General features: G+C 46.1%; 1 protein-coding gene across 1 annotated transcript in view; it reads left to right on the top strand.

The window, feature by feature from the left end:
- Positions 1–2,818: 2,818 nt before the first annotated feature.
- The window catches only part of CFAP46 (cilia and flagella associated protein 46), a 123,098-nt gene continuing 104,675 nt past the window's right edge, over positions 2,819–21,241 (top strand). Inside the window, exons 1-7 of the mRNA XM_051973884.1 lie at positions 2,819–3,098; positions 3,345–3,416; positions 6,163–6,287; positions 6,592–6,723; positions 7,332–7,396; positions 7,774–7,938; positions 20,579–20,702. Of these exons, the coding sequence (XP_051829844.1) occupies positions 3,368–3,416; positions 6,163–6,287; positions 6,592–6,723; positions 7,332–7,396; positions 7,774–7,938; positions 20,579–20,702 (660 nt within the window). The 5' untranslated portion in view covers positions 2,819–3,098; positions 3,345–3,367. The remainder of the gene's footprint in view (positions 3,099–3,344; positions 3,417–6,162; positions 6,288–6,591; positions 6,724–7,331; positions 7,397–7,773; positions 7,939–20,578; positions 20,703–21,241) is intronic.

Raw genomic sequence — 21,241 nt, 5'->3', positions numbered from 1 at the left:
GTGACTGAGTCAATGAGCAGTGATTGATTTAATGACTGGTGAGAGAAAATAAATGACTGGCTAAGTGAGGGAATTAATGAATAATAATGATTAAGTGAACAAATTATTTTTATTATTAATTACCATTAGTTAGCAGTTATATGGTGCTTTAAGGTTTACTAAGCACTTTATAGATATCATGTCAGTTGATAATTAGTAATGGAATGAGTTAAGTAATGAATTTAATGAGCAGCTGGATTCTACACTCTGTGGGATTTCTTTTAAAAAATGCATTGTCTCAAGGGAGGCCTTTCAGTTCTTTGAAACTTTCAGGTGACTCAGCTGGCTTTTCATGATGAGCGAAGTGCTGGTGAACATGAAGCAAAGGGATGAGGGGGAAGGGACAAGAGATAGCAGCCTGTGTTAGGAAGAGCAGATACAACCTGTCACCATCTTAGCTACCATGTCCCCTCTGGGCCTGATGGAGACAGTCCAGTTCCCAGAACACAAGAGCTTTGGGCATAGGTAGGCTTCCAGCCCAAGGTATTTTGGAGGACGTTCCAGTGCCAATGAAACCTGGGAATCTGCAGCTACAGCTCCTGGAGACCCAGAAACAAAAGCCCTCTCCAGAAACAAAAGCCCTCTCCACCAAAGTCCCGGTCCCGTCCAGTGGTTCGACATCAAAAGCTGATACCATTTTTATTATGGAAATAAAATGAAAAAAAGAGGCTTGGCCATCTGCTTTATGACTGCCCCATGAAGACCCTGGAACCTTCCCAATGAAATTGCATCTGAGATCTTCCTTCTGTGTAGTCTCTGCCATGAGACTGGAAGCCTCTAGAAAACAGAGGCTTTTATGTTTGTATCCTCAGGATTTTGTATGTAGTAAGTGCTTAAAAAATGTTTTATTTATTTAGATCAGGGGTCCTCAAACTACGGCAGAGGGCCAGATGTAGCAGCTGAGGACGTTTATCCCCCTCACCCAGGACTATGAAGTTTCTTTATTTAAAGGCCCACAAAACAAAGTTTTTGTTTTTATTATAGTCTGGTCCCCCAACAGTCTGAGGGACAGTGAACTGGCCCCCTATTTAAAAAGTTTGAGGACTCCTGATTTAGATTTGTTCCCTGTGGAACAGTCTTTGACAAGACTTCTCATTTTCCTTTTGTCTTTATATCTGCAAAGCAGACCACTGATAACAGTACGTGGCACAGAGTAGGTGTTTTACCATTTTAAGCACTCAGGTTGAATGATTGTGTGTCTAGAGTCTAGACTCCTGGGCATGGGGCACCCCAGGAGGAACTCCCTTCACCAAACCAAGGAATTAATGCATTATTCAACTGAAGCTTCTTCTTGCCTTCCCTATTCCCACTGAGGGTACTGTTTTTTTTCCTAGTCCCAAAATTTGATACCAAACGTCGTCTTGGACTGCCCCCTCCCCACAAGTTGTAGCCAAGGCTGTGAGCTCACTCACTGCTAGTCCATTTCACTTCTGTTCCACCTTTTGTCAATTTCACCTCTCTAGTATCCCTTCTCCATTTCACTTTCACACCATCTCTTGTCCATTTCACTTTCACACCATCTCTTGTCCATTTCACTTCCCTACCATCTCTTGTCCATTTCACCTCTGCAGCATCTCTTCTCTATTTCATCTCTTGTCCATTTCACTTCCACACCATTTCTTGTCCATTTCACTTCCACATTATCTCTTGCCATTTCATCTCTGCAGCATCTCTTCTCTATTTCATCTCTTGTCCATTTCACTTCCACAATATCTCTTGCCATTTCATCTCTGCAGCATCTCTTCTTCATTTCACTTTCACACCATCTCTTGTCCATTTCACCTCTGCAGCATCTCTTCTCTATTTCATCTCTTGTCCATTTCACTTCCACAATATCTCTTGCCATTTCATCTCTGCAGCATCTCTTCTTCATTTCACCTCTGTTACAAATTTCAAAAACTCCCCTTTCTCTTCTGTGACTCCATTCCCACCCACCCCCACTACACCTTATCACCTCTGGACTTTTACGATAGCTTTCAGGTGGGTTTGCCAGCTTGCCTCCAACCTCTGATCCCTGCTCCAATCCATTCTCAATTCAATCACTAAAGTGATTTTCCTGAAGCTCAGGTTCAACATGTTACTTCTTGTTCAATAAGCTCCAGTGACTCCCTATTGCCTAGAAGAACAACCGTGCCATCCTTTGGCATTCAAGGTCTTTCTTAATCCAGTCCCTTGGGGACCTTTCCAATCTTCTTATGTCTTACTTTCCCACCAGATAATCTCCACCGATAGACATTGGCCTCCTCTATGTTCCCTGAATAAAACTCTCTACTTCTTGACTATGGGCCTTCTCTCTGATTGTCCCCCATGTCTGGAATGCTCTGCCTCCTCATCTCTGCCCCTTGGTTTCCCTTGATTCCTTGAAGTCCCAGTTAAAATCCTCCCTCCCTCTCCAGGAAGTCTTTCCCACCCTTTCAATGCTGGAGCCCATGTTTTGGAGCCATTTCTCTGGGATTTTCTCCCTTCTATTAAATGTAAGTACTTCTTGGAACCTTGGTACATCTAGAACCACGAGATTGTGAGCTCTTCAAAGCTAAGATTCTCCCCTGGCGAATAGTAGGACACACAGTAGGTGCTTCATAAATCCAAGTTCAATCCTGACTTGAGAGAAACCTAGAGAACTCAAGCATTTAGCCTGGGATCAGCCAATAAGGAAGAAGCTGAGGCCTTCTTGACTCCACCCACTGGGAGCTGCTTCTCCTTTTGATAGGCAGGAGGGATGGAGGCCTACCTCCACAGTACAACCCCACCAGCCCAGAGGGCCTTTGCCTGGCCCTTCTGACTGCGAGCCTCAAGGACTGTATCCAGGCTACAACGTGGGGCTGGAGCTGAGACTGCTGGGAAGCAGCGGGGCTCTCCCGACATACTTTCGTCTTCAGGGAGGAAGGAGGTGACTAGGAATAGGAGGTGGGCCTTCCGCAGACCCGCCCCGCCTCGCCCCGCCACGTTCCGTTGCCAGGACACGGAGGGACGCTGTCCGTTCTGCTGCTACTGCTGCTGCTACGGTTTGCGCCGGCTTCTTGGCACCAGGACCTTATAAAACACCCCGGCTACTGCATGTAATTGTTGACTTGAGGGGGCTACGTGGAGGAGGGGTCTGGGGTCCTGGGGGCGGGGTAGCCCAAAGACGCCCGTTGGCCCGGCCCCACCCCCCTATTGGCCACTCATCTCGGGGCTGGGTGGGGGCGACCTCCGATCCTGCCTGGAGCCGAGGGCCTTGGGGCGTTGGTTCCACTAGTTGGAAGGAACAGGTCAGTCAGTTAGTGACTCCCAGGAGGGCGGCCGTCCGCCCTCCGTCCCCACAGGCCCCTCACCTGCCCGCGAAGAAATGGACCTGACCGTGAGGCAGCTCCTGTACGATGCACAACAGCGTGGAGGTAAGGGGCGTGGAGGGGAAGAAACGGGAGGAAAAGAAAGGGGAGGGGAGGAGAGGGGAGGGGAAGGGAGGGAGAAAGAGGGGGAACGAGGGAGAGGGAGGAAAAGTGGGGAAGGGGAAGGGGACCGAAAGGATCAGGGGAAGGGGGAAAAGGCAGAGCACAAAGGGGGGAGAGGAGGGGAAGGGAAGTAGCCGAGGGGAGGGCAGAGGAGGGGAAGGGGGTAAGGGGAGCAAGGAAAAGGCGGGGCCCAGTGGGGGTGGGGGAACAATTATAGAGAACTAACTCTGAGGACTATCAGAAAAAGGGATTCTGTGAGCCGGACTACTCCATAGGGCAGCTCACGGTTTGGGGAGCGGGCCAGAATAATAGTCCTGAACTCTGTGCCAGAATAAGTCCTGAACTCTTGCATTCCTACCCATGCGCCGAGTGCTGGGCTGTCTCGGCAGCTGTTCGGCTCTCCTGCCCCCCATAGGCCACCGCGGGAAGTTAGTCTCCATTCCTAGCGCCCTCCTCGCTTTCTTGAGCTTAGACCATGAACAGAATCTGACTCGCCCTTTGGGCCATTTCTGAGCTTGGCGCTCACAGCGAACATTTCTCCGTGGGCCTCACTGGTCCGGCTGCCTCCGCACCCCTGGGTGGGGGAGACAGAGAGGGGCCGAGAGATGCAGCTATAACCCCGATAACAGACGGGCTGGCAGGGCACGGGCTGAGGCTTCACCATCCCTGCCCATCGCTTTGTCCCGCCGCATCTCTCCGCACCGGACAAAGCGCTTACCCGGTCATCCCACCCAATAGGGACAATCCTGGGGGCCGGGGCTGGGCCCCCTTTGCCTACAGAGAGCCTGAGAGAGTACACGAGGCTTCCCAGAGTCACACGCGAGATAACCAGAGGCAAGGTCTGAACCGGGTTCTCTCCCACTCCTGCTCTGGGGTGCTAGCCATTGGGCCACCCAGCAGCCAGCGGCAGATAAGGCTGGGAGAGCGAGGAGGGGGAGGAGGGCTGTGCTGCTCACCAAAGGGGGAGGCAGGTGCTCCTTGCTCTGGTGACCAGTGTGGTCGCCCCAGGGTCCTTCTGGGCCTTCTTGCTCTCCGGAGCTCCCCCTTGTGGCAGAAAACTTTTTTCTCAGCGACCTTGGATGGGAGCCTGCCCCATTCAGACAGGAAGCAGTTCGGATGTAATTTGGCTTTGACCAAAGCAGTTTCAATTAGGTTTCAACTTCCTGCCTTTCCAAATGGTGCAAGAGAATTTCCTGAGGGGGCTCGGAGCTCTAGAGGAGCCATGGGGAGGGGGGAGCTCAGGACTCTGGGAGCGGAACATCCGTGGTCCTGGCAAGATCCAGGCCGTGGCTGGAGATGGGGAAGGGAGCCAGACTGAGCCGTTGGTGAAGGACAGAAAATGTCCTGCACGGGGTCCCCGGTGGAAGAATTACGGTTCTCTTTAAAAAGGGGATTGGTTTTCTTAACCGTCTCAGCTTAAGAGACGAGGAGGGTTAAAGCTGCAGCTCGGGCTCCGGTGGCCCTGGGCGGGTTTTCTCCGAGAACTAACCATCTGAGCATCCGGCACTTTGTGAGTGGGATGGATATGACGGGATGGCCGGCCCCCCGGACCCCCTCAGAAGCAGTGGGGAGGCAGGTCACAGGGGGGTGTGAAGTTGCCACGCCCCCCCAAGCCCTGGGATAAAACACACTTCTGAGCGCCAGAATGTGATGGGTGGAGGATCCCAGTACGATAAAAGTGCTGCTGTCGCTGTCCTCCGAGCTTTCCTTCTGGTACAGTAGCATGTCAGGGGCTGGAAAGCTCCTGGGGGAGCTTTTTGGGGGAGAAAGTTTGCGGAGCCAGAAGCACGACCAAGAGGGGAATGGAGCATGAGTGGTCGGGGCCGTGACAAGGATGGCCCCGGGTGGGAAGTGCCCCCTTTCCCTGCAGAAGGAGGTCCCCTGTGAGAGGGCAGCTGCTCATTCAGGAAGAAGGAGAAAAGGCTGATGCAGCCCAGAGCCTGGGTGGGGACACTCCCCTCTGGCTGTTGTGACTCCTCCCTGCTGGGGAGCTGGTGGGAGCCCGGGGTGCACTTCCCAAGAGGGGATGGCTAGTTCTAGTGTGGCTGCTGGGCCTATATGACCAGACCAACCTTTCCGGATCTCGGCTTTCCCATCTGTCAAATGGGGACAGTCGTACCTGTGGTAAGTAGCTGTGATCGCAGCCAAGCTGGGGCACGCCGGTCCTATGGATGGCTGCCCCAAAGCGGGACCATAAGCCTGTGTTTGGGTCCTTGGCGGTGCCTTTACTTACCCACATTTTAAAGTCCCAGTATTTCCCCCAGAAGTGCACGGACAGGCCGAAGGCCCCCAGGAGGGGCAGACTCGGTGTTTCCCGGTCCCAGTTTCCCATTTGTGCCCAGCCCCAAGCCGAGGCAGAACGGGCAAGGCCCGCTAGCTGCCCCAGACCCCACCCCTCTGATTCTGGGGGCTCCTCCGGAGGGGTCCTTCCTGCCTGACAGGCCACGGCAGCAGGTCCCATGTTCTAGCATCAGCTGTCACAGCTCCACCCAGAGAGATGGGGGGGGGCAGGAAGGGCCTGCGGAGCCGGCTGGTCAGAGCCGGGGGTGGGAGAGACCGGGAGAGGAGGCCGGGGGCCAGTTGGGGGCTCCCGTGGTGGCGCAGGCTGGGCATGTGGGTCCCAAGCAGGCATCCCTGTGGCTGGGCGCTCCGGGGCCTGCTCTCCTGACCCCGTGGTCCTTGTTCAAAGATGTCGAGGCCCTGAAGAAAGCCTACCAGCTGATCAAGGGGGCCAGCGAGGGCCAGTGCGCCCTGGACAGCTCCAAGAGTTTCAGCCTGGAGCTGGCCGTTCTGTGCGCCGAGCAGGCCCTGCAGGTGAGCCGGCCCCGCCCCCGGGACCAGACCCCGCCCCCGGAACGGTGCCCCGCCCCCAGGACCCCGGCCGGCCCCTGGAGTCCGGCCTGCAACTCTCCTTGTAGCCGAAGTCCGAGGGCGAGGGGCCTGAGCCCTTTCTGTCCCTGCCCCGGGAGGAAGAGGGGCTCTTGTTATGCCCATTTTACAGAGGGGTCCCTGGGGTCACTGCCAGCGTCTGAAAGAGGACTGGAACGCGGGGCTTCCTCCCGGTGTGAGCAGCTCCCCAGGACGCGGTCGGGGCTCTGGGTTTTGGGCTTTTCCGCAGATGAAGCTCCCAGAGATCACAGAGGACTGCGTGAATCTGTACTTCAAGGGGAAGCCGCTGCCCAGCCAGTTCAGGGGCAGAGCCTACCTGTGTCAGGCCCAGCTGTACAACCCCGAATCCATGGAAAAGCTGGTGAGCGCGGGGGCTTCCTACCCATCACCCCCTGCTTGTGGGGCCTCGAGCGCCCTTCCCACGAGGGGGCACGCTCTGCTGTCCACACTGCCCGGTCCCCTGGCCTGGGCCCCCCATGCCCCGCACATCCCTGCGGGCCGTGTTTGTAGCTATCCCTGCCTTCCTCAGATCTAGGAACCAGGCGGCTTTGGGATGGGCTGAGTCCCCACCCCTTCCCATCCACTTTGGCTCAAGGGAACCCGGCCTGTCCTGACTCTCTGTGGCCAGAAGTTATGGGCCCTGGAACTCGGCCCTGCTGGGGGAGGGGCTCCTTCCAGGGGTCCTTGGGGGACAAGGGAGGAGGACTGTCAGAACAGCCCCATACATGGGTTAGACACTGGGGAAAGGGGGGGAAGGTCCACCAGGACTGTTGGGGGGGGGGACTTTCCAGCTCCAGCTGTGGCTGAATTTGAATTCAGGACTCAGAGTCTTTGAGAACCAGGTTGGGAGCCTGGGGGCTTCAAGGCAGAGGGGAGGCTGGGCCCGGAAGCTTGCAGCCACTGTGGGAAAGTTACTCACGATAATAATAATAATAATAATAAATTCTGCATCTGTTTGTTGGATTTCAGGATGAATTTGAAAAGAGTGTGGCTCAGTACATGAAAGCCATCAAGTTTGGGAGTCAAGATCCCAAGTGAGGAGAGGGAGGGAGCCCCGGGGTTCCTGGGGAGTCCCTGGGGGTCTGGGGTCCGCTGCCTGCTCAGCAGGGGTTTTGCTGCCCCACGGGCATCTGTGCCTCCTGGCAGACGCAGGACCTCCTGCTCTGAACGGGGCAGCTTTCCGGGGAGCGCTGGTGAGAGCTCCCTGGGGGGAGCTGTGTTCACAGCATCTTTGGAGTGAGTCCCGGGCTGGGGGAGGAGGGGGAAGGAGCCCCTGGGCGGGGCCCAGAGGAGGAGCCCGCAGGTGGGGCGGGGGCAGGGTCAGAAGAAGAGCTGCAGGTGGGATGGGGCGGGGCGGGGACGGGGGAGGCGGGGCCAGTCTTGAAGGGTGACTAGAGCTGGCCGCTCCCAGGTACTATTTTCTGGTCTATAACGCCTCCGTCCTCTACTGGAAAATGGCGAGGGCCTTCCTCAAGCCCAACCACCGAAAGTATCTCATCCCGAGCCTGGCCCAGATCGTCACTGTGTTGGAGCAGATCAATGAGGAAGACAAGGACTGGCAAGCGGAGCTCATGATGTGAGTGAGGGTCCTGAAGAAGCTGGGGGGGGCGGAATCTAAGGGGATCCAGGGCAGCCGGGGCCCCAGAGTGGGGGAGGCCGCCGAGGTCCCAGAGTGGGGGAGGCCGGGGACTCAGAGTGGGGGAGGCCGGGGTCCCAGAGCGAGGGAGGCCGCCGAGGTCCCTAGTGGGGAGGCCGCCGAGGCCCCAGAGTGGGGGAGGCCGCCAAGGTCCCAGAATGGGGGAGGCCGGGGACTCAGAGTAGGTGGGGACATCCATGTGCCTCCCCTCGGGGAGCTCACACTCTTCCTGGGGAGTCAGCCCCCAGGTTCCCTGAGGAAAAGCGATGGCTTGTTGATATTCCCAAGGTCCAGAGCCCAGCAGCTCAGACGGCATCTTTTCCACTGTGGATGGCAGGCTTTCTAAGCCAGCCCCAGGCTTAAGTTAGAGACCCGCATGGGTGTAGGACCCACATGTGTGTAGGACCCACATGTGTGGGGGGCGTGTGAGGGCACATGTGTACCACACACAGCTTAAAAGGTGTTTTCTGGGTGAGAGAAGAGCAGAGTCTGGGAGGATCGGGAGGTTGGGGGGAGCCCGGATGTGGCCCTGGGGGCTGGAGGTGAGCTGGGCTCTCCATGTGCCCGGGAGAGGGAGGGCCTACACCACCCATTCTCTCCATCTCTGCCCCCACGGAACCCCCTTTGCTGGCGATGTCTTTCCCTGGTGTATCCCCTCCACCCACTCTGGTCCCCACAAGGGCTCCCCCATCTGCACTTGCAACTCTAGGCCGACAGGCAGTGAGGATGGAGGGGAGGGACTGGAAGACATGGCTGGCACACAGATGGAAGGGGGCGCTTCAGGTGGAGCATGGCAAGGCAGCCGGGGCCCAGGAAGGGCAGGTGGGCAGAGGAAGCCCCTCCCCCAGGTACTTGGAAGGCTTCCTAGAGGAGGTGGCAGCGTCCCCAGGCACCCTCTGCAGGGAATGCCTGGGGCTCCCAGGCTTTTGTTGGTTAGATGTAATTCTCAAGCTCTGGGAGGGGGGGCAGGGAAGGGGGCAGGGAAGGGGCTGCTAGTTCCGACAGATCAGAGCCCCTGACCACCTCTGCAGCTGAGGGATATTGTGACTGGTCCCTTTATCCTGGTGAGAAAGCCCAGGCTTCCCCGGAGGTGAGGGGGCTCTGGTTTTCTCTAAAAGCAAACCAAGAAGACCCTCCCAATACCCACCTGGGCTAAAGTGAGCTTCAGCCTGGGCTGGCCTGGAAAGCCTGCCATCCACGGGGCCCGAAAAGATGGCCCCTCTAAGTGCCCGGTCTCTGGACCTGGGGATATTGATACTGAATCATCCCTTTTCCTTGGGGCGAATCTAAGAGAGGAAGAAGAATAAAATGCAGTGGGGTTCCCCTGGGACTTTCAGCTCCCTCCCTACCCCCATCCCAAGTCAGGGGGCTCCTCCCCCAAAGCTGATGGGCAGCCACTCATTCAGCATCTTGTGGGCTTCTTTTTTGTGGGGGAGGAATGGGATCAGCACTGAATGGTGAATGATTCCCTCAGAGTCACACAGCTAGTATGGACAGCATGGATCTGAGGTGCCAGCCCTTGATGGGTCATGTCTAAGGCTTTCTCAGTAGCATCTTTAATATCATGGTAATAAAGCCTTCTGCAGATCCTCCCTCCCTCCTTTCTCTCCTTCCCTTCTTCCCTCCCACCTTCCCTCCCTCCTTTCCTTCCTCCCTCCCTCCTCCTTCCTTCCCTTCTTTTCTTTCTTCCTTCCTTCCCTTCCTTCCTTTCTTCCTTCCCTTATCTGTATCCCTTCTCAACCTTCCAGGGAAGGGGAGAGAGGAGATAATGAAAATGAAAGGCTTATAGTAAATATATGCAGTCAACAGGGATGGCCATCGCCTTGGCCGTGATAGGTCATTGCATGGACTAAAGACCTCAAGTTTCTCAGTGTGGGGGTCATTGGGTTAAAGACCTGCATCGATGCATACAGATCTCCCCAAGTTCCTGGAACTTGTTTATTTTGCTTTTTGTTTGCTGCTTAAGGCACAATAATACTGCAGTGCAATCCTGCACCATCATTGTTTAGCTGTTCCTCAATGGATGAACACCTTCTTTGGGGTCTCTATAAAACTGTTAAAAAAAAACAGCTATAAAATGCTTTTGTCAGTCCAGACCTTTCTCTGAGCTTTTTAGGCTCTGTGCTTGGGGTCAGTGAGCCAAGAGCCCAGACTGCTGACCTTCCTAGACTGGCCAGACCCATTCCCAGCACCACCAACGGTACCTTGGTGGTCCTGCCTTGCCATGGCCTCGGCTTATCTCTATCAGTCTGACAGATGTGAAGCCTTGTTTTCATTTGCTTTTCCTTCATCATTAGTTGTTTTAAGCCTTTTTTCTTTTATTTTCCAAGGGCTCGGATTTTATAACCACATTGGTTCTGACCCATAAAAATCAATCCACTCTTGACTTCCTATGTGTGAACCTCTTACAAAGCCTCTACTGACTTAAAGGAAAAAATGGTGAATTACGGAGGCAAAGAGGCAGAGCCTCCTGTCCCCTCCCACAACCAGAGAATTGGACAAGAAGGGACCAGGAAAAAGATTAAAGACCTAAGGAAAATTTGGGGAAAGTTAGACAGGAACAGAGTTCTATGCATTCTCAGCTGTGCTTGACCCTCCTAGGAAAAGCTGTTGCTGCTGTTCGGTCGTGTCTAATTCTCCACGTCCCTGTTTGGAGTTTTCTAGGCAAAGATACTGGAATGCTTTGCTACTTCTTTCCAGCTCTTTTAATAGATGAGGAACCTGAGGCAAGCAGGGTGAAACAGGGTGAATTCCCAGGGTCACAAAGCTAGTAAAGTCTGAGACCATATTTGAACTCAGGCCCAGAGCACTTGACTGCCTGTCTATGTTAGATGATAATGACCCAACTGTAGAACATTTAAAACTTGAGCAAACATAGGAAGCATAAAATGCCAAAGTCATCCTTTTTGGCCATCACAAAGTCACATTTTCATCCACAAGGAAGAAAGAATCCAAACTTGAATATAGGCTCAGCAGTCTTAAATAACTGGTGGAACTCATCATATTAGATAATTTCACAAAATACAACGAGACAACTTTTGGAAGGCAGCCAATGCAATCCGGAGAGGAACATTTATCTCTCTAAACACTTTCCTCAATAAAAAAGAACAGGTCAGTGAAGTGAGATTGCAACTAAAAATAATAACAGAAAACTAGGAAAGGAACAATAAAAAACTAAACACAGAAATGGAAAATTTTAAAATCAAAGAATAAACAAAACCTTACATTTCTAAGTAAATCTAAAAGCTTTTTAAAGAACAAAATTAGAGCAACTTAGCTAACTTGATTTTAAAAGAGGAGAAAAAGCAAACTGTCATTCTAATGAAAATTTCACAACAGATTAGAGGGAACAAAGGAAATTATTGGAGTTTTTTCCCCAATGATGGGACAACCAAATTGATCAATATAATGAATGGATATTTACAAAATTTACAAAAATATAAAATGCCTAGAACAAAAAATAGAGATTTTAACCATAATCCAATTTCAAAGAAATCAAACAGGCTGTCATTGATGTCTCAAAGGAAAAGGAGCAGGATCAGATGGATTCACAAATGTATTCTATGAGACATTTAAAGATTAGCTTTAGTATTATATGTTCTGTTGGCATAAACAGAAGGCATCCTGCCAAACTCCTCCAATAAGACAAAGTTGCTTAAGCAGGGGATGAAAAAAGCAGAAAAAGGAAACTACAGACCAATATCTCCAGGATTGGGGCCAAAATAATGAATAAAATATTAGCAACATAGTACAAAGATAATCAACTATCACTAGGTCAGATTTATACTAGGAATGTAAGATAAGCTTAATTCAATATAAAGAAAACTATAAAAATAATAGAGCATATTAATCACAAAAAAAAAGAATAAAAAGCACAAGTCACATAAAGGATGCTGAAAAAAGCATTCGATAAACTCTGCATTTCTGTTAAAAATCATTAATGAAATCTTCTATTAGGTGTAATCTAAACCAAAATCTAGTATCAGGAATGGAGAAATGCCAGTGGCCTTCCAAGGGAGGCAAAGCAAAGCTATCTGTGTTGTAATTATTTTAATATATTATTTTTAATATATTTCCAGGATAGTAATCACAAATGGACAGGATTATAGAGGTGAAACATAATGATCCCTTTTTGAGATTCAACAAAAAATAGTTTGCACCATAAAGTTATCCAAGTAGTAGGATATCAAACCCATGGATTTCAACCTTTCTCTGTTTTACCAGCAAAACTCAAGAAGAGATGGAAAGAGGAATTCCATGGAAATTAATTATAGAATGTGAAAAATATAAAATGCCTGTGGTTCTGTCCCCAAGGCACACCCCAAAACCATGTAAATATACCTATTTTTTTAAACAGGAACTAGAGAAGGTTTTTAAAAATTGTTAAATATTTCCCAATTACATGTAATACAAATTTCAACAACCATTTTTTAAAAATTCGAATTTCATATTCTCTGCCACCTTCCCCCCACTTCTTGAAAAGAAAAGCATTTTGATTCTGATTATACATGTGAAATCATGCCAAACATTTCCATATTACCCATTTAGAGTTGGGATTAGGGTTAGTTTTAGAAAAGCACAAATAAAACTATAAATATAAAGTTTTAAAAAGTATACTTCAATCTGCATTAAGAATTTATCAGTTCTCTGGAGGTGAATAGCATCTTTCTTCACAGGTCCTTGCTGAGAATACCTGTCTTTCTCAGTTCATCACTGGTCAATATTGCTGTTACTGTGTACAATATTCTTCTGGTTCTGCTCACTTTTGCATCATGTTCATGTACATCTTCCCAGGTTTTTCTGAAATCATTCTGCTTCTCATTTCTTATAACACAATATTCCATCACAGTTATTATCACAGATTGTTCAGCCCTTTCCTAATTGAACACACCCTCAATTCCGAAGTCTTAGTCACTACTAAAAGAACTGCCATAAATATTTTTATCTATAGAACTTTTCCTTTTTCTTTGATCTCTTTGGGATACGGCCCTAGTTGTGATATTGCTGGATCAAAGAGAGTGCAGCCTTTTGGGGATGGATCCAAATTGCTCTCCAGAAAGGTTGGATAGAACAACTAGGCGGTGCAGTAGATACAGCATCAGTCCCGAAGTCAAGAGGATCGGGAACGGCAGACACTTAACACTTCCTAGCTGTGTGACCCTAGGCAAGTCACTTAATCTCAATTGTCTCAACAAAAAAAATTTTTTTAAAGACTGATCTGATTAGAAAGGTTGGATGATTTCACAACTGCACCAACAATGCAGTAGTGTTCAAATTTCTCCACATCCCCTCCATTTGTTATTTCCCTTTCCTATCATGTTAGGCAATTTGATAGGAGAGGAGAGGATTGCACCTCAGAGTTGCTATAATATGCATCTCTCTAATTTATGATTTATATAAATGACTTGCAGCATTTTTACTGTAACTTTTGACACCATTGATTTCTTTTTCTGAAAACTCCATTTGTAGATTTTCACCATTAACTGGGGAGCCATTTTTATCTTTATAGATTTGGTTCTGTTTCCTATATATTTGAGAAATGAAACCTTTATCAAAGAAACTTGCTGAAATGGTTTTCATCGGTTCCTGTTTTCTAATTTTGGTTGTACAAGCATATGTAAGGGGGATAAGCTGGAAGCATTCCCAGTAAGATTAGAGGTAAAACAAGGATGTCCATTATCACCACTGTTATTCAATATTGTACTAGAAATGGTAGCTTCAACAATGAGAGGAAGAATAGAGTAGGTAAGGAGGGAAAAAACTATCACTCTTTGCAGATTATAAGATAGCATAGTTAGACAATCCTAGAAAATCAGTTTTAAAAACTAAAACAATTAATTTTAGCATAGTTGCAGAATATAGAGTAAATCCACATAAAAATTGGTATTTCTGTATGTTATCAACAAAACCCAATAGAGATAGTAAGAGAAATTTCATTTAAAACAACTATAGACAATATAAAATATTTGGGAGTCTACCTGTCAGACAAAGCCAGGAATAATATGAACACAATTACAAGACACTTTTCACATAAAGTTATCTAGACAATTGTAAAAGTATAAATTGTTCATGGGTAGACTGAGCTAATGTGATTTTTATCATATCTTAATCAACTTTTTCAATGCCATACCAATCAAACTGCCAAAAAATTGTTGTGTAGAGCTAAAAAATAATAAAAATTCATCTGAAAGAACAAAAGGTCAAGAATATAAAGGGAATTCATGAAAAAATGCAAAGAAAAGCATCCTAACTATAGCATATTTAAGTGATGGTCACCAAAACCATCTGATACTGGCTAAGAAATGAAGTAATGGATCAGTGGAATAGGTTAGGTACCCAAGTCACAATAGCCAGTGACTAGTATCTAGTATTTGATAAACCTAAAGACTCCAGCTTCTGGGATAAGAACTCGCTGTTTGAGAAAAATTGCTGCAAAAATTAGAAAAGAGTATGGTTAAAAACTAGGCATTGATCAACACCTCTACCAAGATAGGTAAAATGGGTTCATGCTGTAAACATAAAGGGTGATACTGTAAACAAATTAGGAGAACAAGGGCTAGTCTACCTCTCAGATCTGTGGAGAAAAGCATAATCTTTGGCCAAAGAAGAACTAGTGAAATACAAAATGTATAATTCTGATTGCATTAAATTAAAAAGTTTTGCACAAACAAAGCCAATGCAACCATGATTATAAGGGAAGCAGAAAACTGGGCAACAATTTTTATAGCCAGTGTTTCTCATAAAGGTCTCATTTCTAAAATCTATAGAAGACTGATTCAAATTTGTAAAATGCAAGTCACTCCTCAATTGATAAATGATCAAAGGCTATGAACAGACAGTTTTCAGATGAAAATAAAGCCATTTCTGCTCACATGAAAAAATTGCTCTAAATTATTATTGATTAGAGAAATGCAAATTAAGACAACTTTGACGTACCACCTCACACTTTTCAGATGACAGGAAAATATAAGTGTTAGAGGGAAGGTAGAAAAACTGGAACTCTAATGCATTATTAATGGAATTGTGAAATGATGCAACCATTTTTTTTTAATTAAAGCTTTTTATTTTTAAAACATACAGGTATAATTTTTCAACATTAACCCTTGCAAAACTCTGTGTTCCTATTTCCCTCTCCTAGATGCCAATTAATCCAATATATGTTAAACTCAATAAATGCACACATATTTATACACTTATTTTGCTGCACTAGAACAATTAAATCAAAAAGGAAAAAATGAGAAAGAAGAAAAAATGCAAGCAAACAATGACCAAGAGAAAATGTTATATTTTGATCCACATTCAGTTCCCACAGTCCTCTCTCTGGGTGTAGATGGCTGCTCTCATCACAATCCCATCATTCTGGAGAGCAATTTAAAACTATGCTCAAAGGTCTATAAAATTATGCAAATCCTTTGATCCAGTAGGGTCTCTATTGTGTTTGCATCCCAAAGAGATCATAAAAGAAGGAAAAGAACCGACATGTGCAAAAATGTTTGCAGCCGTTCTTTTTGTAGTGGAAAGGAACTGGAAATTGAATGGCTAAATAAGTGATGGTATATAAAAATAATGGAATATTCTATAAGAGATGATGAGCAGGCTGACTTCAGAAAAGCTTGGAAATGAACTGACGATGCTAAATGATCAGAACCAGGAGAACATTGTATACAATAAGATTATTTAATGATCATCTGTGGCTCTTCTCAACAACTGTGAAAGACAGTTTCAATAGACTTGGAATGGAAAATGTTATCTACATTCAAAGCGAGAACTATGTAGATTGAACCATATAATTTTTTGCCTACTTTGTTTTTTTATGTTTTTTTTTCCTCTTGGGCTGATTTTTCTTGTGCCACATGAAAAAATGGAAATATGTTTCAAAGGATTGCACATATTTAAACGATATTAATTACTTGCTATTTCAAGGAGAGGAAAGTTAAAGAGAAAAGGAGAAAAATTTGGAATAGAAAGTCTTGAAAACTATCTTTTACATGTTTTTGAAAAAAATACTATTGAGAAAAAATAAAAAATTTTGGCTCTATTAGCTTTATTTGTAAAAGCTTTTAATTTTATGTAATCAAAATTATTTTACTTCCTGTAATCTCTATTTCTTGTATAGCCATTAACTCTCCTATCATCCATAGATCTGACCGGCACATTTTTCCATGCTCCTCTGATTTATATCACCATTTATATAAAATTTTTCCATTTTGACTATATCTTGTTACATGATGTAAGATGTTAGTCTATGCTTGGTTTCTTCCAAAATACTTTCCAGTTTTCCCAGAAGTGTTTGTCAAAAAGTGAATTCTTATTGCAGAAACTGAGGTCTTTAGGTTTATTGAACACAAGAGTACTACGGTCATTTGTTACTGTCTTATATACTTGTTATATCAATGATCTACCACTCTATTTCTTAGTATCATATTGTTTTGTTAATTACTGCTTTCCAAGACAGTTTGAGATCTGCCACTGCTAGGCTGCCCTGCTTCCCTTTTCCCGTTGAATCCTTTGTTACTCTTGTTGGTTTTTTGTTTGTTTTTCCAGATGAATTTTGTTATTTTTTTCTAATTCTATAAAATAATTCTTTGGTAGTTTGATTGACATGCCAATGAATATATAAATCAGCTTATATAAAATTGTCATTTTATTATATTGACTCAGCCTACCCATGAGCAATTAATATTTTTTCTAATTGTTTAGATCTCTATTTGTGTGAAAAGTGTTTTGTAATTGTATTCATATAGTCTCTGGGTTTGTCTTGGCAAGTAGACTCTTAAGCATTTTATATTTACAGTTATTTTCTTTTTTTTAAATTATAGCTTTTTATTTACAAGATATATGCATGAAGGATGAATACAGAGAGGCTTGGAGAGACTTACATGAACTGATGCTAAGTGAGATCATTATATACTTCAATAACGATACTGTATGAAGATGCATTCTGATGGAAGTGGATTTCTTTGACAAAGAGAAGATCTAATTCGGTTTCAATTGATCAATGATGGACAGAAGCAGCTACACCCAGAGAAAGAACACTGACAAATGAATATAAACTGTTTGCATTTTTGTTTTTCTTCCCAGGTTATGTTTACCTTCTAAATCCAGCTCTTCTTGTGCAACAAGAGAACTGTTTGGTTCTGCACACATATTACATCTAGGAAATACTGTGACATATTTAACATGGCTAGGACTGCTTGCCATCTGGGGGAAGGGGTGGAGGGAGGGAGGGGAAAAGTCAGAACAGAAGTGAGTGCAAGGGATAATATTGTAAAAAAATTATCCAGGCATATGTCCTGTCAATAAAAAGTTATAATTATTAAAAAAAACAACCAAGATACATGCATGGGTAATTTTTCAGCATTGACAGTTGCAAAACCTTTTGTTCCAATTTTTCCCCTCCTTCTCCCACCCCCTCCCCCAGATGGCAGGTTGACCAATACATGTTAAATATGTCAAAGTATAAATTAAATACAATATACGTAGACATGTCCAAACAGTTATTTTGCTGTACTAAAAGAATCGGACTTGAAATAGTGTACAGTTAGCCTGTGAAGGAAATCCAAAATGTAGGTGGACAAAAATAGAGGGATTGGTTCATAGTCGTCTCCCAGAGTTCTTTCCCTGGGTGTAGCTGGTTCAATTCATTGCTGCTCTATTGGAACTGATTTGGTTCATCTCATTGTTGAAAAGGCCACATCCATCAGAATTGATCATCATAGAGTGTTGTTGAAGCATATGATGACCTCCTGATCCTGCTCATTTCACTCAGCATCAGTTTAAGTCTCTCCAGTCCTCTCTGAAATCCTCCTGCTGGTCAGACAGAAATATTCCATAACATCCATAAACCACAATTATTCAGCCATTCTCCCACTGATGGGCATCCCCTCAGTTTCCAGTTTCTGGTCACTACAAAGAGGGCTGCCACAAACGTTCTTGCACATACAGGTCCCTTTCCCTTCTTTAAGATTTCTTTGGGATATAAGCCCAGTAGTAACACTGCTGGATCAAAGTGTATGCACAGTTTGATAGCTTTTTGAGCACAGTTCCAAATTGCTCTCCAGAATGGCTGGATGCATTCACAGTTCCACCAACAATGTCTACAATTATTTTCAATGGAATTTCTCTTTCCCTTCTGAGAGAGGGTTTTGGGTTGGGGTTTGTTTTTTTTTTTTTGGGGGGGGGTTGATAGTACATAGAAATGATGATTTGGGTGGTTTTTTAATGTCCTGCAAATTTGTTAATTATTTCAACTAGTTTTTGGTAGATTTTTTAGGATTCAGAAATTAAGAGAAGTTTAAAATAAGTAGATATTAATTGTTCATTGTTAAATAGTACTAATGTAATAAAATAGCAGTAAACCTACATTCATTACAGATTTAATGTCCTACTAATCGAATCCTCAAAAAGTTATTAAATAACAACACAATTCATCCGGATGAACAAACAAAAAAGCAAAATACCCCAAGGAAGGACAAGGTGGGAGTGGTCTTGTAGCACCAAATCTCCCAACAATACTACAACTTTTCATAGATAAATGATCCCTGAGACAAAAGCGGTGAGATGCCAGGGCCTTTGACCAGGGACATGAAGTGGTCAGTAAACAGTAGGACACCAGCCCAGGAGGTGAGGTTTCCTGACTTGACCAAGACTCCTTGGAGAGCCAGCAAACAATCTGTACTAGCATCTCCTGCCACATGAGGACCAAATGTGAGCTGGACTAAAAAAGAACCAGTGAGGGTTATTTGGGACGCCGAGGCCGGGATAGAGAGTTTAAAAGTGAGTTGGAAATTAAAACCAAAACCAGAATGAGTCAAGAGTCGGGTTTTAGGTTGTCTTCCAAAGACTGAAGATCGAGGTAGAAGCAAATTTGGGAAAGGTGCTTATGGAAGGAGAAGAGATGAGTGTGTTAGATTCGGGGACAAGTTTGGGCAAAAATGATTTAAAACAATTAAAATTAGAAAGAAAACCGAACTGAGGAAAATCTCTGGAGCAAATTTGGGAACTGATATAATTTAGGACAATTTTGGAGGTGGTACAGTGGTTAGTGTGACAGACCCAGAGTCTAGAAAATCTCAGATACTTTCTGGCTGGATGAAACATTTGCTTCAGTTTACTAATCTGTAAATGAGGATGATACCTTGACCACCCAGGATCTTTGTGAGGGTCAATGTAACAATTGTAAAGTGGGGCATTATAATGGGTTGAGGCTTGAGTTGATGCACTGAGGTCCCAAGCACATGAGGCTAAATAGTCATTGGATCATACTCTATTAATATATAAGCTTGGAGAAAGAATGGCCCCCGCCCACTCTTTGTGCAAGTCCTGATGTGTTGTATAGGAAATGACGATTTTGGTGGGTGGAGGCAGGGGAGTGGAAAAGGAAGGGGAGGAGAGACTTTTGGGATTGCCATTGCGACGGTTTGCTCAGGTCAGAGCTCTCTCTGTTACCTGGCTTCCTGTCGCAGCTGCCCATGTTGCTATAGCAATCTTTCTTGCCCATATTGTTATCGCAATCCTTATTCATCTCTTCACTTCAATAAATATTGAAGATGTTTCCCTTAACCTGAATTCCTGACTCCGGCTGATTTTAAATACGCGGTCATTACAGGGCATGTACCTGGCACATAGTAAGTGCCAATATTAACATATAAATATTATATATTTTGTATAAATATTAGTTATTATCAAACGATAATAGTTTCCCCCCACAAATGATCAAGAGAGACGGTCAGGAAACCTCCAAAAAGGACATTAACCTTGCTACCGACCACAGCCATTTGTAGAGATGCTTCCAAATCACTAAGAGGGAATACAAGTTAAAACAGCGGGAGCTTCTGCTTCTTAGGCAGGAGAATTCAGTCCGACTCCAGCGCTCGCTGTGTATCACGCACTGTGGGTGAGCTGGCAAGGCTTCGGGGCCCTTTCAGTTATCGTTTGTTTGGTTTGGGTTGGTTGGTTTTTTTCAATAGTAGAGTTGAGAAGCAGGTATAGTTTGCACATTCGTTTTTGTAAGACTTTGTATTCCAGATTTCTCTCCCTTCCCCAAGACAGCAAGCAAGCGGATAGAGACTAATATCGGCAATCCGAATAACATATTAACATTTTTGTCATGCACAAGAAAGAAAACAAAAAAAAGGTGGAAATCCTATAAAATACTTTGATCCACATTCCCTCTCTGTCTCTGTCTCTCTGTGTGTCTCTCTGTATGTCTCTCTGTCTCCCCAACCTTGTGTCTCTCCCTCTCCTTCTCTCTGTGTCTCCTTTCTCTCTCTGTGTCTCTGTCTCTCCCTCCCCCACTTCTGTCTCTGTCTCTCTCTCTCTCTGTCTCTCCCTCTCTCATTTTCCACCCCAAACCTCCTGTAACTGTCTTGGATCGCTGCGTGGTGAGAAGAGCCGCCATCGCACCAGCTCCTTGTTGCCATGGGCGATGTCCTCCTGGCTCCGCTCACTCCCTCAGCATCACTTGTCCCATTGGCGCCCGTGGGGTGTCCCAAGGCTCTTGGGACTGGAGGAAGGTGTAGAACTCGATCAATTCCGCTTTCACGGCTTTTTTTTTTTTTTTTTTTTTTTTTTTTGGCAGAGAGCTCTTGGAATGTTATTTGGAGGCCAAAAAAATGGAGAACGCTGAGAAGTTCTGCACGAAGGCCGCCCCGTTCATTAAGATGAACGCCCCCCACAGATACCAGCAAATATTTTCCATCATGGTAAATGACCTTTACAACTCCCTTCAACCACCTTGTTTTTGAAATAAAGAAGTGAATGAATTGAACAAGAGACAGGAGAGCAGCCCCCGGTGTCTGAAAGGGGCAGCGACAGGCAGAGGGCGGCTGCAGGTGGCCAGGAGTACCAGGTTCTGACGAGTCTGGTCCTTGAAGTGTCCTGGGCTTGCAGCCCTTCGTAGCCAAGCTAATAACACCCCCAGCATTCAGTTAGCACCTGCTGTGTACCAGGCACTGTGCTCCGTGGTTTTTGGCAAGTATCTCCTCTGATCCTCACCATAACTCCGGGAGTGGATGCTGCTATTTTTCTCAATTTACAGTTTAGGAAACTGAGGCAGAGTGGTCCCATAACCAGTAAGTGCCCAAGCTGAATTTGAAGCGACCCCAGGCCCAGCGTGCTGTCCGGCTGCCTCAAATCCACATCCAGTTAGAGAGGGGGAGAGGAGGATGTAGATTCCAGCAACTGGGGGGCTCTCCATGTGCCCGGACTCCTGCTTGACACGGGGAGTGGGAAGAGAGGACCG

The sequence above is a fragment of the Antechinus flavipes genome, chromosome 2 (genome assembly GCF_016432865.1).
Source record: "Antechinus flavipes isolate AdamAnt ecotype Samford, QLD, Australia chromosome 2, AdamAnt_v2, whole genome shotgun sequence".
NCBI classification, from domain to species: Eukaryota; Metazoa; Chordata; class Mammalia; order Dasyuromorphia; family Dasyuridae; genus Antechinus; species Antechinus flavipes.
Note: the sequence above shows the minus strand (reverse complement) of the source record. Positions and strands in the feature narration are given on the sequence as shown.